General features: G+C 35.7%; 1 protein-coding gene across 4 annotated transcripts in view; it reads right to left on the reverse strand.

Annotated features, from left to right (window-relative positions):
• Window positions 1-17,591, reverse strand: part of VAV3 (vav guanine nucleotide exchange factor 3) — a 389,664-nt gene that overhangs the window by 36,686 nt on the left and 335,387 nt on the right. For all 4 annotated transcript variants that reach the window (XM_036863586.1, XM_036863581.1, XM_036863570.1 and 1 more), the window contains exons 21-22: window positions 14,667-14,732; window positions 5,246-5,280 (exon numbers count right to left, since the gene is read on the reverse strand). In XM_036863586.1, coding sequence (XP_036719481.1) covers window positions 5,246-5,280; window positions 14,667-14,732 — 101 coding nt within the window. The remainder of the gene's footprint in view (window positions 1-5,245; window positions 5,281-14,666; window positions 14,733-17,591) is intronic.

Below are 17,591 nucleotides of genomic sequence, written 5' to 3' on the forward strand. Positions count from 1 at the left end.
ATCAAATCCTGCTGGCCTTCAAAGACAGATTCTCTGGGGGCTCCCTCTCCTGTTGCCACACCTCCAAGCTGGGGAGCCTAATGTGGGGCTCAGAACTTTCACTCCTGTGGGAGAACTTCTGTGGTATAATTGTTTTCCAGTTTGTGAGTTGGCCACCTGGTGTGTATGGATTTAATTTTACTGTGATTGTGCCCCTCCTACTGTCTTGTTGTGGCTTCTTCTTTGTCTTTGGATGTAGAATATCTTTTTTGGTAGGTTCCAGTGCTTTTTTGTTCGTGGTTGTTCAGTCGTTAGCTGTGATTCTGGTGTTTCCATAATAAGGGGTGAGCATGTGTCCTTCTACCCTGCCATCTTGTCTCCTCCCATTATATATCTCCCATGAGGTTTTGATGTAGCAGTCTGTATATATACAAGATTGTTTTAAGTTGTTGATCTCTTAATTTTAAATGCATTTCCAATATTCTGCATTTGTACTCTCCTCTTCTCATTATTGCTGGTTCTGATATCATATTTGTGCATGGATGACTTCCTACCTTTACTTTATGTTTGCCTTTACTGGTGAGCTTTCCCATTCATAATTTTCTTGATTTTAGTTGTGGCCTTTTTTGTAGAGAGAAGTTCTTTTGGCATTTTTTGCAAAGCTGGTCTGGTGGTGCTGAATTCTCTTAGCTTTTGCTTGTCTGTAAAACTTTTGATTTCTCCATCAAACCTGAAAGGGAGCCTTGCTGGGTAGAGTCCTCTTGGTTGTAGGTTTTTCCCTTGCATCATGTTAAATGTATTGTGCCACTCCCTTCTGGCCTGCAGAGTTTCTGCTTAAAAATCAGCTGATAACCATATCAGGGTTCCCTTGTATGTTATTTGTTGCTTTTAATATTTTTCTTTGTCTTTAATTTTTGTCAGTTTGATTAATTTGTGTCTTGGCATGTTCCTCCTTGGGTTTATCTTGTATGGGACTCTCTGCGCTTCCTGATTTGATTGAGTGTTTCCTTTCTCACGTTAGGGAAGTTTTCAGCTATAATCTCTTCAAATATTATTTTCTCAGGCCCTTTCTCTCTCTCTTCTCCTTCTGGGTCTTTATCAATTTTAGATGTCAGGATGGAAAAATCACTGTTTCTCCACTTATGCTCATGCCTTCATAGTGCTGCACCTCATTCTTTGTGTAACCTCTCCAAAGCTAAGCCATCATCTTACCCAGTTGTGTCATGTTGTCACATTCAAAGAACATCTGACATCAAAAAACAAGTCCTCAAGTTTTTGGTTTGCTCAAGCTTCTTTGTCTCTACCACAGATTTTTTCCAAATTCTCCAACAGGATTATAAACCCCTCAGTGATACCTTTTCAACACCATGTACTGTACCTAATAATTTTTTCTATGGAGACATTCATCTTTCCCAAGCAAGCTCTCCACCCTCTTGGTCTAATCACCACTGCTTGCTCTCTAAGCCTGCTGAATTACTGTAGTCCTGGACATCCCTTTGCTCCCATTTCCTATATTCTGTATCTCCCTCTTTTTTGGTTTACTAGCTCATCCTTCAGATTCCTATAAATGAATACTTGGGATGTAATACTCAGAAGGCCTCACATCTATGAACATGTTTTTATTTTACTTAATAATCCTTAATTCACAGTTTGGCTGGATATAGAATTATAGGTGAGAAATTATTTGCTTCTCAAATTTTAAGGCATCACTCTACTGTTCTAACTTCCAATTCAATGCCATCCTGATTTCCAAGTCTTTGTATATAATCTGATTTTTTTCTCCCTGGAAACTCTCAGTTGCTTTGTTTTCTCTATGTAGCAAACTTTCATGTTAATATGCCTTTCGGTTATGTGCTGTACTAAAAGGTTCAATATTGTCCTTGGCCCTTGGTAGCATCTTTGATTTGGAGCCATATACCCTTCAGTTCTAAAAAAATTTTTTTTGTTTTTTTTGTTTTTGATAATTGTTGTTCTCAGTTTCCCTTTCTGGAGTTCTATTAAGTGAAGGCTGGACTTCTCAGGTCACTTGTCTACTCTATCTTTTCTCTCATATTATCTCTCTTTGATTTTCTGAAGGATTTACTCAACTTTATTTTCCAGTTTCTGTACTCAATACTTAACTAGAACAGTTCTTTCTTATTATCTGATTGTTGCTTTTATAAAACATCCAGCTCACTTCTATGGATACATTGTCATCTCTTAATTCTAAGAATATAAATTAAAGGCTTCTTTCTTCTGCCCATTCTAATGTCTGTAATTCTTCCAAGTTTCTTTTTCCCATTTATTTGTTCTTTACTTCAAGGCTTTTCTTAAATGCCTGGTTACTCCTTGTTGTCTGCTCATATTTAAGAGGAAGGCATCCAAGAACTGACTGGAAGCTCTGTGTGAGGGAAGCAAGGGAGGCTCATTGGGTGGGAACCTGATCGTTTGGCAAGAACCTTATGATGGGGCTGGATTTTAGATTTTTTTATTTTGAGTCTATTCTGTTTCTTTAGAGAAAAATCTTCCAAATTCCTATCTGGATGCAAGAAGAGAGTAGTCCATGTGTGTGAGACACAGCTGTCACAGTACTGAAATTGAGCTACACAAAGGAACTGGGGATCATCGTCAGTCTGTATATTGACTTTCCTTAATTTGACCCATCTGGTTTCAGTATGACTGCTCTCCCAGTCTCTGCTGGTCCTGCTCTTTCCAAGTCTAGGCCCCATATGCCTCAATTTTTCCATGTAATATACCTTCTAACTTATGTCTCCTGCTAAGGTAGGGAAAGGTAAGTTGCCTGACTACTTGGAGGATGAGGTAGGTTCCTTGGCATCTGTATCCTTTTCTTCGTAAGTATTTTCAGACAGTTCCCCAGATTTAAGCCCCATGCCTCATCCCTGCCTTCATGACACCCCAAAACATAGACTGTTGAAGATAATCATCTTGAATTCTGTTTTATTTCATGGCCTATAAAAGAGATAAAGTTTACCTTATGGGAACAACTTGTTTTAAAATGTGCAAATAATAAATACACCATACAGTTGGTGTTATTCACTTTCTTAATGACTTGAGAACCACAGTGTAATTTTTCTCTAAACAGTTTAGTATTTCTAACATTGAAGATTTCATTTTCTGATATAGTTGATCATTTTGTTCCTTAGCAGAAGGCATTTCACATGAAACTGCCTGCTTAGTGTGAATAAATTGTCCAAGTTGCTCAGAAAAGAAGAAAAAGTAATTATGAAATTCTACTATATCTTTATTTCTTACTGCTTTCAAGGGTCTTCCCTCATCTGAACATCTTGTTTGTTTTTTTTTTATCATTAGGAACAATACTTTTCCAACTGGTCATATATTCAATAGAATTTTACCTATTGGCAAGGGTACATTTTAAAACAAAGGGTTCAAAAACAAATCTCCTGTGCCCTGACTGGTTCCCAGGTACCTGACTGGTTTATTTCATAAAATCCGTCGCAGATGTAGAGAACAGATGTGTGGACACAGGGGGAAGGGGAGGGTGGGATGAATTGGGCAATTAGGTTTGACATAAATACACTACCACGTGTAAAATAGATAGCTAGTGGGAACCTGTGGTATAGCTCGGGGAGCTCAGCTTGGTGCTCTGTGATGACCTAGATGGGTGGGATTGGGGGAGGTGGGAGGAAGGTCCAAGAGGGAGGGGATATATGTATGCATATAGCTGATTCACTTTGTTGTACACCAGAAACTAACACAACATCGTAAAGCAATTATACTCCAATTAAAAAAAAAATCCATCTAGTTTGTGGCTTTAGTATTTCTCTAAAATCATTACTCTTGTAACTATTATGCCTACTTACATGAAAAATAGTAAAAGAAAAGAGAAGGAAACTATCATCACACTCTCATGATTTCACCAGTTCTTGATGTTTTCCAGTTTGATTATCCATGCTATCACCTCTATTCTCCAAACTTAAGTTGTCAGGATTACAGTCTTTAATTCCACGAAAACTAAGATCTCAAATTTGTCCTAAACCAGGTAAACATGTAGCAAAGATTTCCAGTTCCATTACAGACCTGCTACAATTTCTCCAGCAAGCTCAGTGCTGAAGCCCAGGGAGGGATGTCAGAGAAAGCAGACAATGACCACAGAAGGCAGAAATTGCTGGGGAGGGGAGAGCAAGACTGCTGAGGAGAGGATCTCATACTATGGACAATATATTCCTACAGTAACCTGGCATTTTTCATGCTTTGGCTATATAACAGAAAATGATCAGAATTTTAAATATCAAAGAACTCAGGTGTTAGCTACACCTGCAAACTGAACTAGTACTATATACTCTCAGAATATCTCATTTATATACATATCCTGATATCTAGTTTGTATACATATATTTCAATATCAAGAAAATAAAAATAGATGCAGTCATTTTAAGAGGAGCCAAACTCAAAATTCAGGAAACAAATATAAATAAGTAGATATGCCCGTGTTTTGTACTTTAACAGGTGGTGTGCCAATGTACAGACAGCATAACTTGGAATCCTGGCTGTACCATTTACTAGCTGGTTGGCCTTAACCTTTGTTTCCTCATCTGTAAAAATAATAAAAATAACCTTCCTTATACAGATGTTGGAAAAACAAAACAAAATGTGTAAAATACTAAGTACATACTAAGTACCCAGAATATGTTAGTTATTATCATATGATGATTATAACTATTTTAGATTCTAAATAGTTTTTCCGGTTGAGGATATCATTTCCCCTTAAACTCATAATGTCTAAAAAATAATAATCATTATCTACTGCTTCTTTGTTTCTGTTAGTGATACCGCTAACCTCCAAGTGTTATGTGAGCTCCACAGAGACCTAAAACTTTAGACTTGGACACATCTTGCTCCTCCCATATTATGTGTTATAAAATGTATTTTTAGGATCTACTCTCCTTTCTGGGCTAAATTTTAGTTTCAGAAAATGGAATCATACCTTTTTTCTCAACTTCATGAAATTTACTCTTCTAAAATACAATGTACATATTTGCCCATGTCCCATTCCCCTCTGTGGATGTTATAAACTTTGGATTTACAGCCAAGTACATGTGCTTGTACACACACATGCACCACTTCTGATAAAGATATGGAAAGGTCAGCAATATATAAATTCATTATGGTGTTTTGTTGCATCTGAAAACACCTTTAGCCAGGACAGATGGAAATTGAATGTAGTTTACTACTCCCACATTTAAGGTGTCCTCGAGCTAAGGGTATGGTATTTCAACTCAGCTACATAAACATTTTTAATACTTACCAGGGTTGGCAAGAATAATCTACTGGTTTGGGCACCTAGGATGTAAAAAGGCAAAAATAGATTAAGTTTACTTAAGGGAAGCTTTAAGAAATCAATCATTAATTCAGTTCAGCTGACTCAGCTCTATAAAACCCTAAGTAGCACAGTCCTAGAACTATCCATTGGCCATATTATACAGAGTGAATCATAGTATATGTCAGATAAGTAGAAAATAATTCATTTCACTTTAATTCTTTCATTCATTTTACTGCCACTGTACCTCTAAAGGAAGAGATAACAGGAAAAATATGAATTGGAATCTTTTGGTATTTATTATCAAGGCAGTTTAATCCTATCATAGAAAATTAAAATGAAAATGTTAGGAAAACCAAATAGCACACTGCTTTCCCAATATATGGGGAAAACAGGCAAAATAAACAATATACACCTGATATAGACTCTTACTGTGTAACACAGATTTTAGACTCTGATTTAGAAGTCTACCAACTGGAAAACCTTTTATTTATGAAAAAGTCATAGGAAATACTCATTTTCCCCTTTTCTCCTATGGAGCTTTACAACAGAGAAAAACTTCATTTTCTACGCAAATAAAGAAAGAAAAAATAAACTTCTAGTTGCTGATTGCAATTAGAAAATGAGCAAAGCCAAAGAAGGCACACCAATATTCAAAAAACAACAAATACAATTCGTACTATGTAATTTTCATGAATCACCTGAATCTTTGATGTATACATTCCATGGTATTCCTGGGCCTTTTTATACTGGGTGATTAAAAATACTGTTACCCTCATTTGTAACTGAGGTCTGGTTAATGTGAATATATCTCTAGCTATGTCCATTTTCATAATGGGCTGTTACTATTTTGACCTTCCAGGTTAAGAATTATTTGTAAAAAACTATCCTTCTGGTCAGAACATCTCTAAAGTTACTAATATTTAAATATTTTTATCCTATGGATCACATTTTAAATTTCACCACTGTGTAAAATCCTGATACACAGATAACATATTGAAAGTAAATTATACCATTCGACTCCTGCGAATATTTTCTTATACCATTTTGTTTTCGCAAATAGAAATCAATCTTCAACAGTTTCCCTTTTAGTAAAATATACATGGCCTCAGAAATCTGATGGGGAAAAAAGTTTTTTCCTCCTTCCCTCTACCTCTCTGTATTCTTCAAATGTATGCTTATTCCTAAACCTATCTCTCTCTTCCTGGAGAACAACAACAAAGAGAGAGAAAGAGGACAGAGCAGGTAAAGAGCTTCAACATATCTTGACTGTGGATTTTCTCAGCTGGGAAGGATCCACAAAAGTGAAGGGTGACATAAAATTCTAAACTAGAACAGAGATCTGAGGCTGTTCCATCCTGATGTGTCCTTCTGAAGCTTTTTCTCTCTTCGGTACATTCTGATGTGTGATGAGCCAGGACTGTCTTCTCAGCTGTGACCCCCATCATCAGAGTAGGATCCTGTCCTTTTCCATCTGACATGAGCCCTCCTCATTTCTATCATGTGTACTTTGGGCCCTCGTTTGGAGGAATATCTCATATATAAGGCTATAAATAATTTTGTTCTCATCTTTGACAGTTTTTCCCTAATGCCTTTTTCTGCCTTCATCATAGGCTGTTTACATTGTTAAGACTTCTGCTGTGGATGTAGCATTTTAAAAAAATTTCATTGGGAATATAGCATACATACAAAATTACATATAAGATACATGCTTCTTCCCAAGTACATTTTATAAAAGCTAGATGAGACAGAAGTGAACTTTCTGTGTTTGTTAGGCTAGAAATGTCATTATTTCATCCTCATTGAGGAAAGATATATTTCAAATTTTCTTTCAAAACTTTGAGTATATTATTCTTACTGCTTCAAATATTGAAATTTCATTGTATAGAATTCCCATTCAGTTCTTTTTTATAGTTCTTATTTCTCTGCTGACGTTTCCTGTCCATTCAGTATAAACATACAGTTAACCCTTGAACAAAACGGGTTTGAATTGCATGGGTCCACTTATACGTGGATTTTTTTCAATAGTAAATACTACAATACTACACAATCTGCATTTGATTGAATCTATGGATGTGAAACCACAGATATGGAGGAACTGTGAATATAGAGGGGTGACTATAAGTTATAGGTGAATTTTCCACTGCTTGGAGGGTCAGCGCCCTAATCCCTGCATGTTTCAAGGGTCAACTGTATTTTCCTTTATTTATGTCCTTGAGCACAGTTACAATAGCTACTTTAAAATTCCTTTCTTGCAAATTCTATCATTTGGGACAGCTGAGGGTTGTTATCCTTTAATTGTCTTTTCTTTTGAGTGTAGTTCACGTTTTCCTGTTTCTTTGTATACTGAGTGATTTTAGATGGCCTCTTGGACGATTTGAATGATATGCTGTAGAGGCCCTGGATTCAGTTATGCTCCTACAAAGAGTGTGGTTTTTCTTAGAGCAGGCAGTTAACTTGTTTGAACCCCAACTGCAAACTCTGTCTTCCCTGTGGTAAGGGGCAACTGAATACTTCATTAAGTTCTTTTAGCCTAAGCTGAGCTACTTGAAGTCTGCACCACTCAGAGACTGAGGCAATGTTTATACACAGAATTTGAGGTTCTCCCTCACTCTTCTTTCCTTTCTAAGATTTCTTATCTCCCTTTCCAGATTGTGTTTGCTTCAAACTCCATATTCTGCTCTTCAAGCCAGTAATACTGTGAGGTTTCTATCTGAATTTCAGCCACCCTGCATGGTGCAGCCCAGGGTCTATCCTTAAGCTAGCCTTAAAGCCAGGAAACTCACCAAGTATCATCCTTCTTCTGAATGTCAAGTCCTCTCCTAGCCAGTATGTTCAGATAGTTGTTTTTGTAAAAAATATTTTGTCCAGAGTTTGTAGTTATTTTCTGTGGGAGGCTTGGTCCAATAGGAGCTACTTGACAATGACCAGAAGTGGAAACTCCTATTGTTTCCATTATTGCTGTTGTTAGCTATATGTCTAATCATCAACCCTTTATAGGTAATCTGTATTTTCTCTCAGGTTGGTTTTAATATTTTCTCTTTGTCTTTGATGTTCTGCAGTTTCACTAAAATGTATCTAGGTATTGATTAAGTTTAATATACTCTTCTTGACTATTAAGATTAGTTTTATCATAAATTCTGGAAAATTCTCAGCCATCATTTGAACATTGCTTTCCCACAATTATCTATATTCTCTCTTTCAATAGATGTATTTGAACTTTATCATTCCATTCTCTATCTCTTAATCTTTCTGGACTATTCACTGAGAAATTTATTCAGATTTTTCTTCCAATTTTCTGCCCAACTGGGTCTCATACATCATGTAATGTTTCCATTAAGTTTCTCATTTCAACTACTATATCTGATTCTTTTTGAAATATGCCCAAACAAGAGTGACTTGTTTTCCTTTTAGACTTTTATTCCCCCTTTTATTTCTTCAACCATATTAAACATACAATTTTGAACTTAGTATCTGATAATTCCACTATCTGTTGTCTTTGTGGGTCTAATTCTGCATTTTATTGTCTCTGCTGACTTTTGCTTAAGGTGGGTTTGTTTCCTCATAAATATAATTATTCCAAATTGTGAATTTATAATCCCTGGGACTTTATCAGTAGAAATCCTTTGAGGTGCCAATCTAGAGAGAATCTGTACTTGAATTGGGAACACAATCAATGTGGAATCATTTTATACTATGTTTCTTTTGAAAAATTTTATTTTATATTGGAGTATTGTTGACTAACAATGTTGCATTAGTTTCAGGTATACAGCAGAGTGATTCAGTTATACATACACATATACAAGTTCTTTTCCCATTTAGGTTATTACAGAATGTTGAGCAGAGTTCCCTATGTTATACAGTAGGTCCATGTTGGTTTTCTGTTTTAAATATAGCAGTGTGTAAATGTCAATTCCAAACTCCCAATCTATGCCTCCCCCCCACCCCTCCCCCGGGTAACCATAAATTCATTCTCTACGTCTGTGAGACTGCTTCTGTTTTGTAAATAAGTTCATTTGTATCATTTTTTTTAGATTCCACATATAAGCAATATCATATGATATTTGTCTTTCTCTGTCTTACTTCACTTAGTGTGACAATCTCCAGGTCCATCCATGTTACTGCAAATGGCATTATTTCATTGTTTTTAATGGCTGAGTAATATTCCATTGTATATATATACCACACCTTCTTTATCCATTCATCTGTCAGTGGACATTTAGGTTGCCTCCATGTCTTGCCTATTGTAAATATTGCTACCATGAATACTGGGGTGCATGTATCCTTTTGAACCATGGTTTTCTCTGGATATGTGCTCAGGAGTGGGATTGCTGGATCATATGGTAGCTCTATTTCTAGCTTTTTAAGGAACCTCCATACTGTTCTCCATAGTGGCTGTACCAATTTACATTCCCACCAAGAGTGTAGGAGGGTTCCCTTTTCTCCACACCCTTTCCAGCATTTATTGTTTGTAGACTTTTTGATGATGGCCATTCTGACTGGTGTGAGGTGATGTCTCATTGTAGTTTTGATTTGCATTTCTCTAATAATTAGTGATGTTGAGCATCTTTGGATGTACCTCTTGGCCATCTGTGTATCTTCTTTGGAGAAATGTCTCTTTAGGTCTTCTGCCCATTTTTTGATTGGGTGATTTGGTTGTTTCTTTTTTTTATTGAGCTACATAAAGTGTTTATTTTGGAGACTAATCCCTTATCGGTTGCATCATTTGCAAATATTTTCTCCCATTCTGTGGGTTGTCTTTTTGTTTTGCTTATGGTTTCCTTTGCTGTGCAGAAGATTTTGAGTTTAACTAGGTCACATTTGTTTATTTTTGGTTTTATTTCTATTACTCTAAGAGATGGATTGAAAAAGATATCGCTGCAATTTATGTCAAAGAGTGTTCTGCCTGAATTTTCCTCTAAGAGTTTTATACTATCCGGTATTACATTTAGGTCTTTGATCCATTTTGAGTTTATTTTTGTAAATGATGTTAAAGAATATTCTAATTTCATTTTTTTACATGTAGCTGTCCAGTTATCCCAGCACCATTTATTGAAGAGACTGTCTTTTCTCCATTGTATGGTCTTACCTCCTTTGTCATAGACTAATTGACCATAGGAATGTGGGTTTACTTCTGGGCTTTCTATACTGTTCCACTGATCTATATTTCTGTTTTTGTGCTAGTACCATACTCTTTTGATGACTGTAGCTTTATAGTATAGTCTGAAGTTAGGGAGCCTGATTCCTCCAGCTCCGTTTTTCTTCTCAAGATTGCTTTGGCTATTTGGGGTCTTTTGTATCTCCATACAAATTTAAAAGTTTTTGTTCTAGTTCTGTGAAAAATGCCATTGGTAATTTGATAGGGATTGCACTGAATCTGTAGATTGCCTTGGGTAGTATAGTCATTTTGACAACATTGATTCTTCCAATCCAAGAACATGGTATGTCTCTCCATCTGTTTGTGTCATCTTTGATTTCTTTCATCAGTGTCTTATAGTTTTCAGAGTACAGGTCTTTTGCCTCCTATGTATTTTATTCTTTTTGATGTGATGGTAAATGGCATTGTTTCTTTAATTTCTCTTTCTGATATTTCGTTGTTAGTGTATAGAAATGCAACAGATTTCTGTGTATTAATTTTGTATCCTGCAACTTTACCGAATTCATTGATGAGTTCTAGTAGTTCTCTGATAGCATCTTTAGGATTTTCCATGTATAGTATGATGCTATCTGCAAACAGTGACAGTTTTCCTTCTTCCTTTCCAATCTGGATTCATTTTATTTTTTTTTCCTCTCTCATTGCTGTGGCTAGGATTTCCAAAACTATGTTGAATAAAAGTGGCAAGAGTGGATATCCTTGTCTTGTTCCTTATCTTAGAGGGAATGCTTTCAGCTTTTCCTCATTGAGTAATGATGCTAGCTGTAGGTTTGTCATTTATGGCCTTTATTATGCAGAAGGCATACACACTGGTCTTTTCATATTTTCTATTTCCTCGTGGTTCAGTCTTGGGAGATTGTAGCTTTCTAAGGATTTGTCTATTTCTTCTAGGTTATCCATTTTATTGGCATATAGTTGCTTATAGTAGTCTCTCATGATGTTTGTATTTCTGTGGTGTCAGTTGTAACTTCTTTTTCATTTGTAATTTTATTGATCTGAGCCCCTTCCCTTTTTTTCTTGATGAGTCTTGCTAAAGGTTTATCTATTTTGTTTAACTTTGCACAGAATCAGCTTATAGCTTCATTGATCTTTACTATTGTTTTCTTCATCTCTATTGCATTTATTTCTGCTCTGATCTTTAGGATTTCTTTCCTTCTACGAACTTTGGGTTTTGTTTGTTCTTCTCTCTCTAGTTGCTTTAGGTGTAAGCTTAGGGTGTTTATTTTAGATTTTCCTTGTTTCCTGAGGTAAGACTGTATTGCTATAAACTTCCCTCTTAGAACTGCTTTTGCTGTGTCCCATAGGTTTTGGATCATCATGCTTTCATTTTCATCTGTCTCTTGGTATTTTTTGATTTCCTCTCTGATTTCTTCAGTGATCCATTGGTTGTTTAGTAGCATATTGCTTAGCTTCCACGTGTTTGTGTATTTTTTACAGTTTTTTTCCTTGTAGTTGATTTCTAATCTCATAGCGTTGTGGTTGGAAAAGATGCTTGATGTGATTTCAATTTTCTTAAATTTACTGAGGCTCACTTTGTGGCCCAGCAGGTGATCAATCCTGGAGAATGTTCCATGTGCACTTGAGAAGAATGTGTATTCTGCTGCTTTTGGATGGAATGCTCTATAAATATCAATTAAGTCCATCTGATCTAATGTGTCATTTAAGACCTGTGTTTCCTTATTGATTTTCTGTCTGAATGATCTGTCCATTGATGAAAGTGGGGTGTTAAAGTCCTCCCCTATTATTGTGTTACTGTTGATTTCTCCTTTTATAGCTATTAATATTTGCCTCATATATTGGGTACATATATATTTATAATTGTTATATCTTCTTCTTGGATTGATCCTTGCTCATTATGTAGTGTTCCTTCTTTGTCTCTTGTAATAGTCTTTAAAGTCTATTTTGTCTTATATGAGTATTGCTACTCCAGCTTTCTTTTGATTTCCATTTTCATGGAATACCTTTTTCAATCCCCTCACTTTCAGTCTGTATGTGTCCCCTAGATCTGAAGTGGTTCTGTTGTAGACAGCATATATATGGGTCTTGTTTCTGTATCCATTCAGCCAGTCTATGTCTTTTGTTTGCAACATTTAATTCATTTATGTTTAAGGTAATTATTGATATGTATGTTCTACTATGTTTCTAGCTTAGTATTATTTAGGTCACAAAGCTAGTATGAATTCCAGCCCCCCATGTGGGTGGTTTTTGGATCTAAAGTTAAGAATTCTTAGGGGAGAGAGACTTTTTTTTCTGTTCCCCACCAAGATCCAAGACAAAGATAGGCATATCTTCTCCTTTGGGATAGTTTTCTTCTTGTTCACCCACTGAGGGCTCTGCGATTCACAGAGAGACACCCAAGTTTGCACTGTGCTGTAGCTCTAGGCTTTCTCTCCAGTAACCATATTGCCAGAAATGAAATTGTCTCTTTTATGTTCCTCCTGTGTTTTTCCTCCTTCTACTTAGCTTCATTCACCTAACTTAACCTACAACCAACAAATGAATCTATAATTTCATTAAGTAAAGCAGTAAAATTTTAATAGCTATTTATTAACTTTAAGCTATAAAAACAATCATATTTAGTTGGTAGTCCTACCCATAATTATGTGTTCCTCTACAGCTCTTTATCAGCTAAAATTGTAAGCACATTTCTTTTTCTAGTAACTAACCAGATCGCCAAATATCATTCAATATGATCCTATAAGCTGATTTAATTAATATCTGCCATTGTTAATTACCTACATTTAGTTAGGAACTTTTGTTTGCTTTTTCACTTCTTTGCTCATTCATACAACAAAAATTTATTAAATACCTACTATGTGCCAGACTATTCCTAAAATAAAACTTCAAATGCTCATTCTATGCTATATTCAAGGAGTTGTGAAAAGAAAACAGTACATGGTACATGAAATGCTTAATAGTTTCTTTTTATTGGAGTATAATTGCTTTACAGTGTTGTTAATTTCTGCTGTACAATGAAGTGAATCAGCTATATGTGTACATATATCCCCTCACTCTTGGGCCTCCCTCCCCCACCCCTCCATCCTACCCATCTAGGTCATCACAGAACACCAAGCTGAGCTCCCTGTGCTAGGTTCCCAAAATCTTAATGTTAATTTTCTGCTACGTGCCTACATATAAATCTCAGTTCTTCAAGCATAGGAAGCCTTAATCTTATTCATATAAATGACAGAAAACTAGCTAAAGAATCATTTTTGCTTATCTAATTAAATGAGAGGTGTATGAAATTTCAATGATTTTTTTCAAGATTACAACATAACCTGAATAATATGTGGCATTAGATCATAGAACCAACAGAAATAGCAAGAGCTTTTTTTTTTTTTTGATTCCCTTTTGCTTTTGAAATTAATTAAGCTTGAATGAGTGGAGTAAATTATTCTTCAGACTACATCTGAGGTTAAGGATGGCAGACATTCCCATTTATAATATTAAAAAGAATGTTCAGTTTAGAAAACTGGGAAGGACTGAAATAAGGCAAGCAAGATAGTTCAAGAAGGTTTTTTTTCCCCCAAACCAATAACTCCATTGTATTAGTAAAATAATTTCATTTAATTAGAGTTAAGAACTTGAAAAGTGTCATAGAAAAATCTACCCCAAACACCAAATTACAATGATAAAATAACATCACCCTAAACAGAAATTTATAAATTTCATAAAGCACCGGAGAGTACATTTTATGTTATATTCATCCATAATAATATTTGGGTAAATATTCATTCTTCTTGTATCTGCCTAATGTATTTGATGTTTTCAGAAAATGTCATTACGACACTAAATAAACTTATGACAAACTAAAGCACAGAAAAATATATTAAGAGATTTGACTGAAGAATCTGCGGACGTTCATGCTTCTAGCAGGCTTTCAAACACACTAGTTGAAGTGCAATCTCTCTGTAACCCAAAGTGACTGGAAATATATTAGACCATACCATTCTTACCTCAGAGGGAAAAGGGAAGTTTGTACAATACCTCTGATCAGTAGCTTTAGTTTATTCCTTCTAAAACCTTATAAAAATGTTAATTTTGTAAATTCTACTAAGTAAAATTTTCCTGTTGCATGTATTCCCTTAACATTTAAAAATATTTTCTGACAATGGAATCATCATAATTTTGGAATATGTTATTAATAAGAAAATATTAATAGAATTAATGAGGGGCCAGACCAGTATCCTTTGTACTTTCTTGACAATTCATTACAGCATCAAAAAACAAAGTAGAAAGAAATAAAATACTCACACATGGGCAAGGCTTGACAGCATCACTCGGAAAAAATCCAACCTCTCCAGATGTTAAATTTCTACCCTAAATTAGAAAAAAAGATGCCAGTGTTGAGAACAAATTTACTATAATGATGATCCCATAGCAGTAGATGCATAATGTTGTCGGTTGGGATCCTCAAAATTACTTCCATATTGTATCCAGTCCTAAGCATTAACTGACTATGGCTCAGGAAGGGAAGCATAAGCAAAAAGGTTTTAAAATTGTCAAACTTTACATATGGCTTCAGATCACGATTATAAAATAAGAATTCAAGTTTGACTTTCCAATCTACCATTCAATTTTGTTAACTTCACACTCCTCAATCCTATAATAGAGATAATAGCATACTATATCTTTCAAATTTATATTCATAAATACAAGTAGATCACATTGGTTTTGTGTAAGCTCATAATTAATTAGGATATTGGTATCCCTAACAGAACTCATGAGAATGTTCCCCCAACAGGATGAGACATTTCAAGACATGTGGAAATGGAAAACAGAGCATAATATGACATTTTAGATGATTTTCAAATTTAGGAGAAAGAAACAGGATATTGATTAAGGGAAGGGGACAGTTAAGATGTTGGAGGAAAGGATTAGGACTCAAAACGCCATTGTAAATGAGAAAAGAGGGAAGAAATTAACAGTAAGAAAATAATTTATTCTTGGAGACCTTTAGTCAAATTCCTCTTTAAAACAATCTCATGACACAATTGTTTCCCTTTTTCTATAAAGACAAACTGTACTCAAAACATACTGCAACAATAAGAACATGTAATTAAAAAGTTCTTGTGAGATTATTTCTCCTTGTCCAGATATTGGGCTTGTTTTTATTTGCTATTTAACCATTGCTTGCTTCTCAGTATCTCAGATGAATAAGTTGCATTATAATTGGATGCTACATGCTCCATTATTTCTGACAAAGAGAGTAACAAAAAACGATCAGAAAACATCTCCCTCTTGAAGTAGTATTGCTTTGTTCCCACAGATCTTGGCTATGAGTTTGTGGAGGAAATTTTAAGAAGTGGGAATCTAGAATTCAAGACAAGGATGAGGAGGAAGACGAGAAGAAAAGGGAAGACGGGGGAGGGGAGAGTGGGAGAGAGAGAAGGTAAGTGGAGCAGAAAAGGGGGAAGAGTCAGAGGTATGGGGAAAAGGGGGGAAAAAAGAGAAGAGGAAAGGGTGGGGTTAGGATAGAGGGAGATCAATTACATCACCAAGCAAGGAGAAGATAATAATTTTGGCCAGGTTCTCAAACCACACTGCACTTGCATATTAGGGAAAAGGTAAGTGAACAAGTCGGGTATTCATTCATTTAGTCAACAAATACAGTATCTCATGTTTGGTTAGATACTGAGAAAAATGCAAAAATTTATAAAACAGTTCTTGTTTTCCCCTATATTTTCAGAAGATATGTATACACCTAATTATAATACAAAGTAGAAAGGGCTAAATACTGAAAGAGGTACAGGAGATGCTATGGAAATTCAAAAGCTAAACTGAGTATTGGGGGTTTGCCTGAAAGCTACATGGAAGAGGGGGCACATGAATGTAAAATGTGCAGGGTTTAAACAAATAGAGATGGAAATGGAGAACATTCTGAAAACAAAATACATCATGAGAAAGGCATGGGGCTAGGGAATTACAGGATGTGTATGGGAAATGCAAATCGTTCCCTTTAAGTGGGGTCTAATAATGAGTTAACACTTATTGTACCCCTAACGGTACGCTAGACACTGCCCTGAGTGTTTCATTTAGTCCTTACAATAATCCTTTGTGGTAGGTCCAACTACTATCCCTATTTTAAAGGTGAGAAAAATGAGACATAGAGGAGTTAAATGATTTGCCCATGATCACAGAGCCAGTAAGTGACAGAACCGGAATTCAAATTCAAATGTTCTAACTTCAGAGTTTTGCACTGCTTCTCGCTACAGCGTAAGACTCATAAAGGGGGACAGTAGAAAGAAAGCTAAAAGGTACTAAGGAACCAGTTTGACAGTGATATCTGAATTTATCATTGGCCATGGGGTTTCAATAAAGGGGTTATATTATATTTTAGAAGAACTAACCTGGCATCAGTATGCAAGCTGGCTTATAGATGGGCATGACTTTGTAGGTGAGAATAACATTAAAGAAATGGTGTCATAGAAAGGGAAGGAGGCCTGGAGGAGGGGAAACAGGTGCTAGAGACATCATTTAACTACTGTGTTTGGGACCTGCCTATGGATTAGATACGGGAAGAGAAGACTATGGGAGTTAAAGATTGGGGGAAAAGTCAAGGATGGAGGTGATATGTAATCCATCCAGATAACACAGATTTAGATGGCAGTCATATAGAGGGGAAACTTGAAATCATAGGAGCAAGAACGTTGCGGAAGGAAATGTAGACAGAAGAAAACAGCACTTAGAGAAATTAGTCTAATTAGAAGGCAGGAAGGAACCACCAGGAGGGAGGAGAATCAGACACTAGAGTGTGATGGCAGCACAGTAACTATAAGGTTTGAATGAAATGTTCCTTTCATTCAACTGTATTTACTGAGTGCTTTTTGGTGCTTTATTTTAAGCATGACACTGAGATAAAAGTAAGTAAGTATAATATTTGGGGACTGTATGACTAGCTAGACCCTTATATAAATATAAATGCACCGCGATGCTACCTGAGGAGAAAATATGAGGGTGTGCAGGTGGGAACCATGTACTGACCGAGGCTCATAAGTAAAAAGGATAAGGGTGATTGTTTTAAGGTAAAATAAGACCTCTGAGAGTACACCAAAGGAGGTAAGTCTGTTTTTCAGGGGAAAGGCCTAAGCAAGAGCTTTATAATGGTTTTTTAAAACCTACATTTGAAGATGTATCAACAAATTGGAAAACTTTGGCAATTATAAGAACGGTGAACTG

Source organism: Balaenoptera musculus, chromosome 1 (assembly GCF_009873245.2).
Source record: "Balaenoptera musculus isolate JJ_BM4_2016_0621 chromosome 1, mBalMus1.pri.v3, whole genome shotgun sequence".
Taxonomy (NCBI): Eukaryota; Metazoa; Chordata; class Mammalia; order Artiodactyla; family Balaenopteridae; genus Balaenoptera; species Balaenoptera musculus.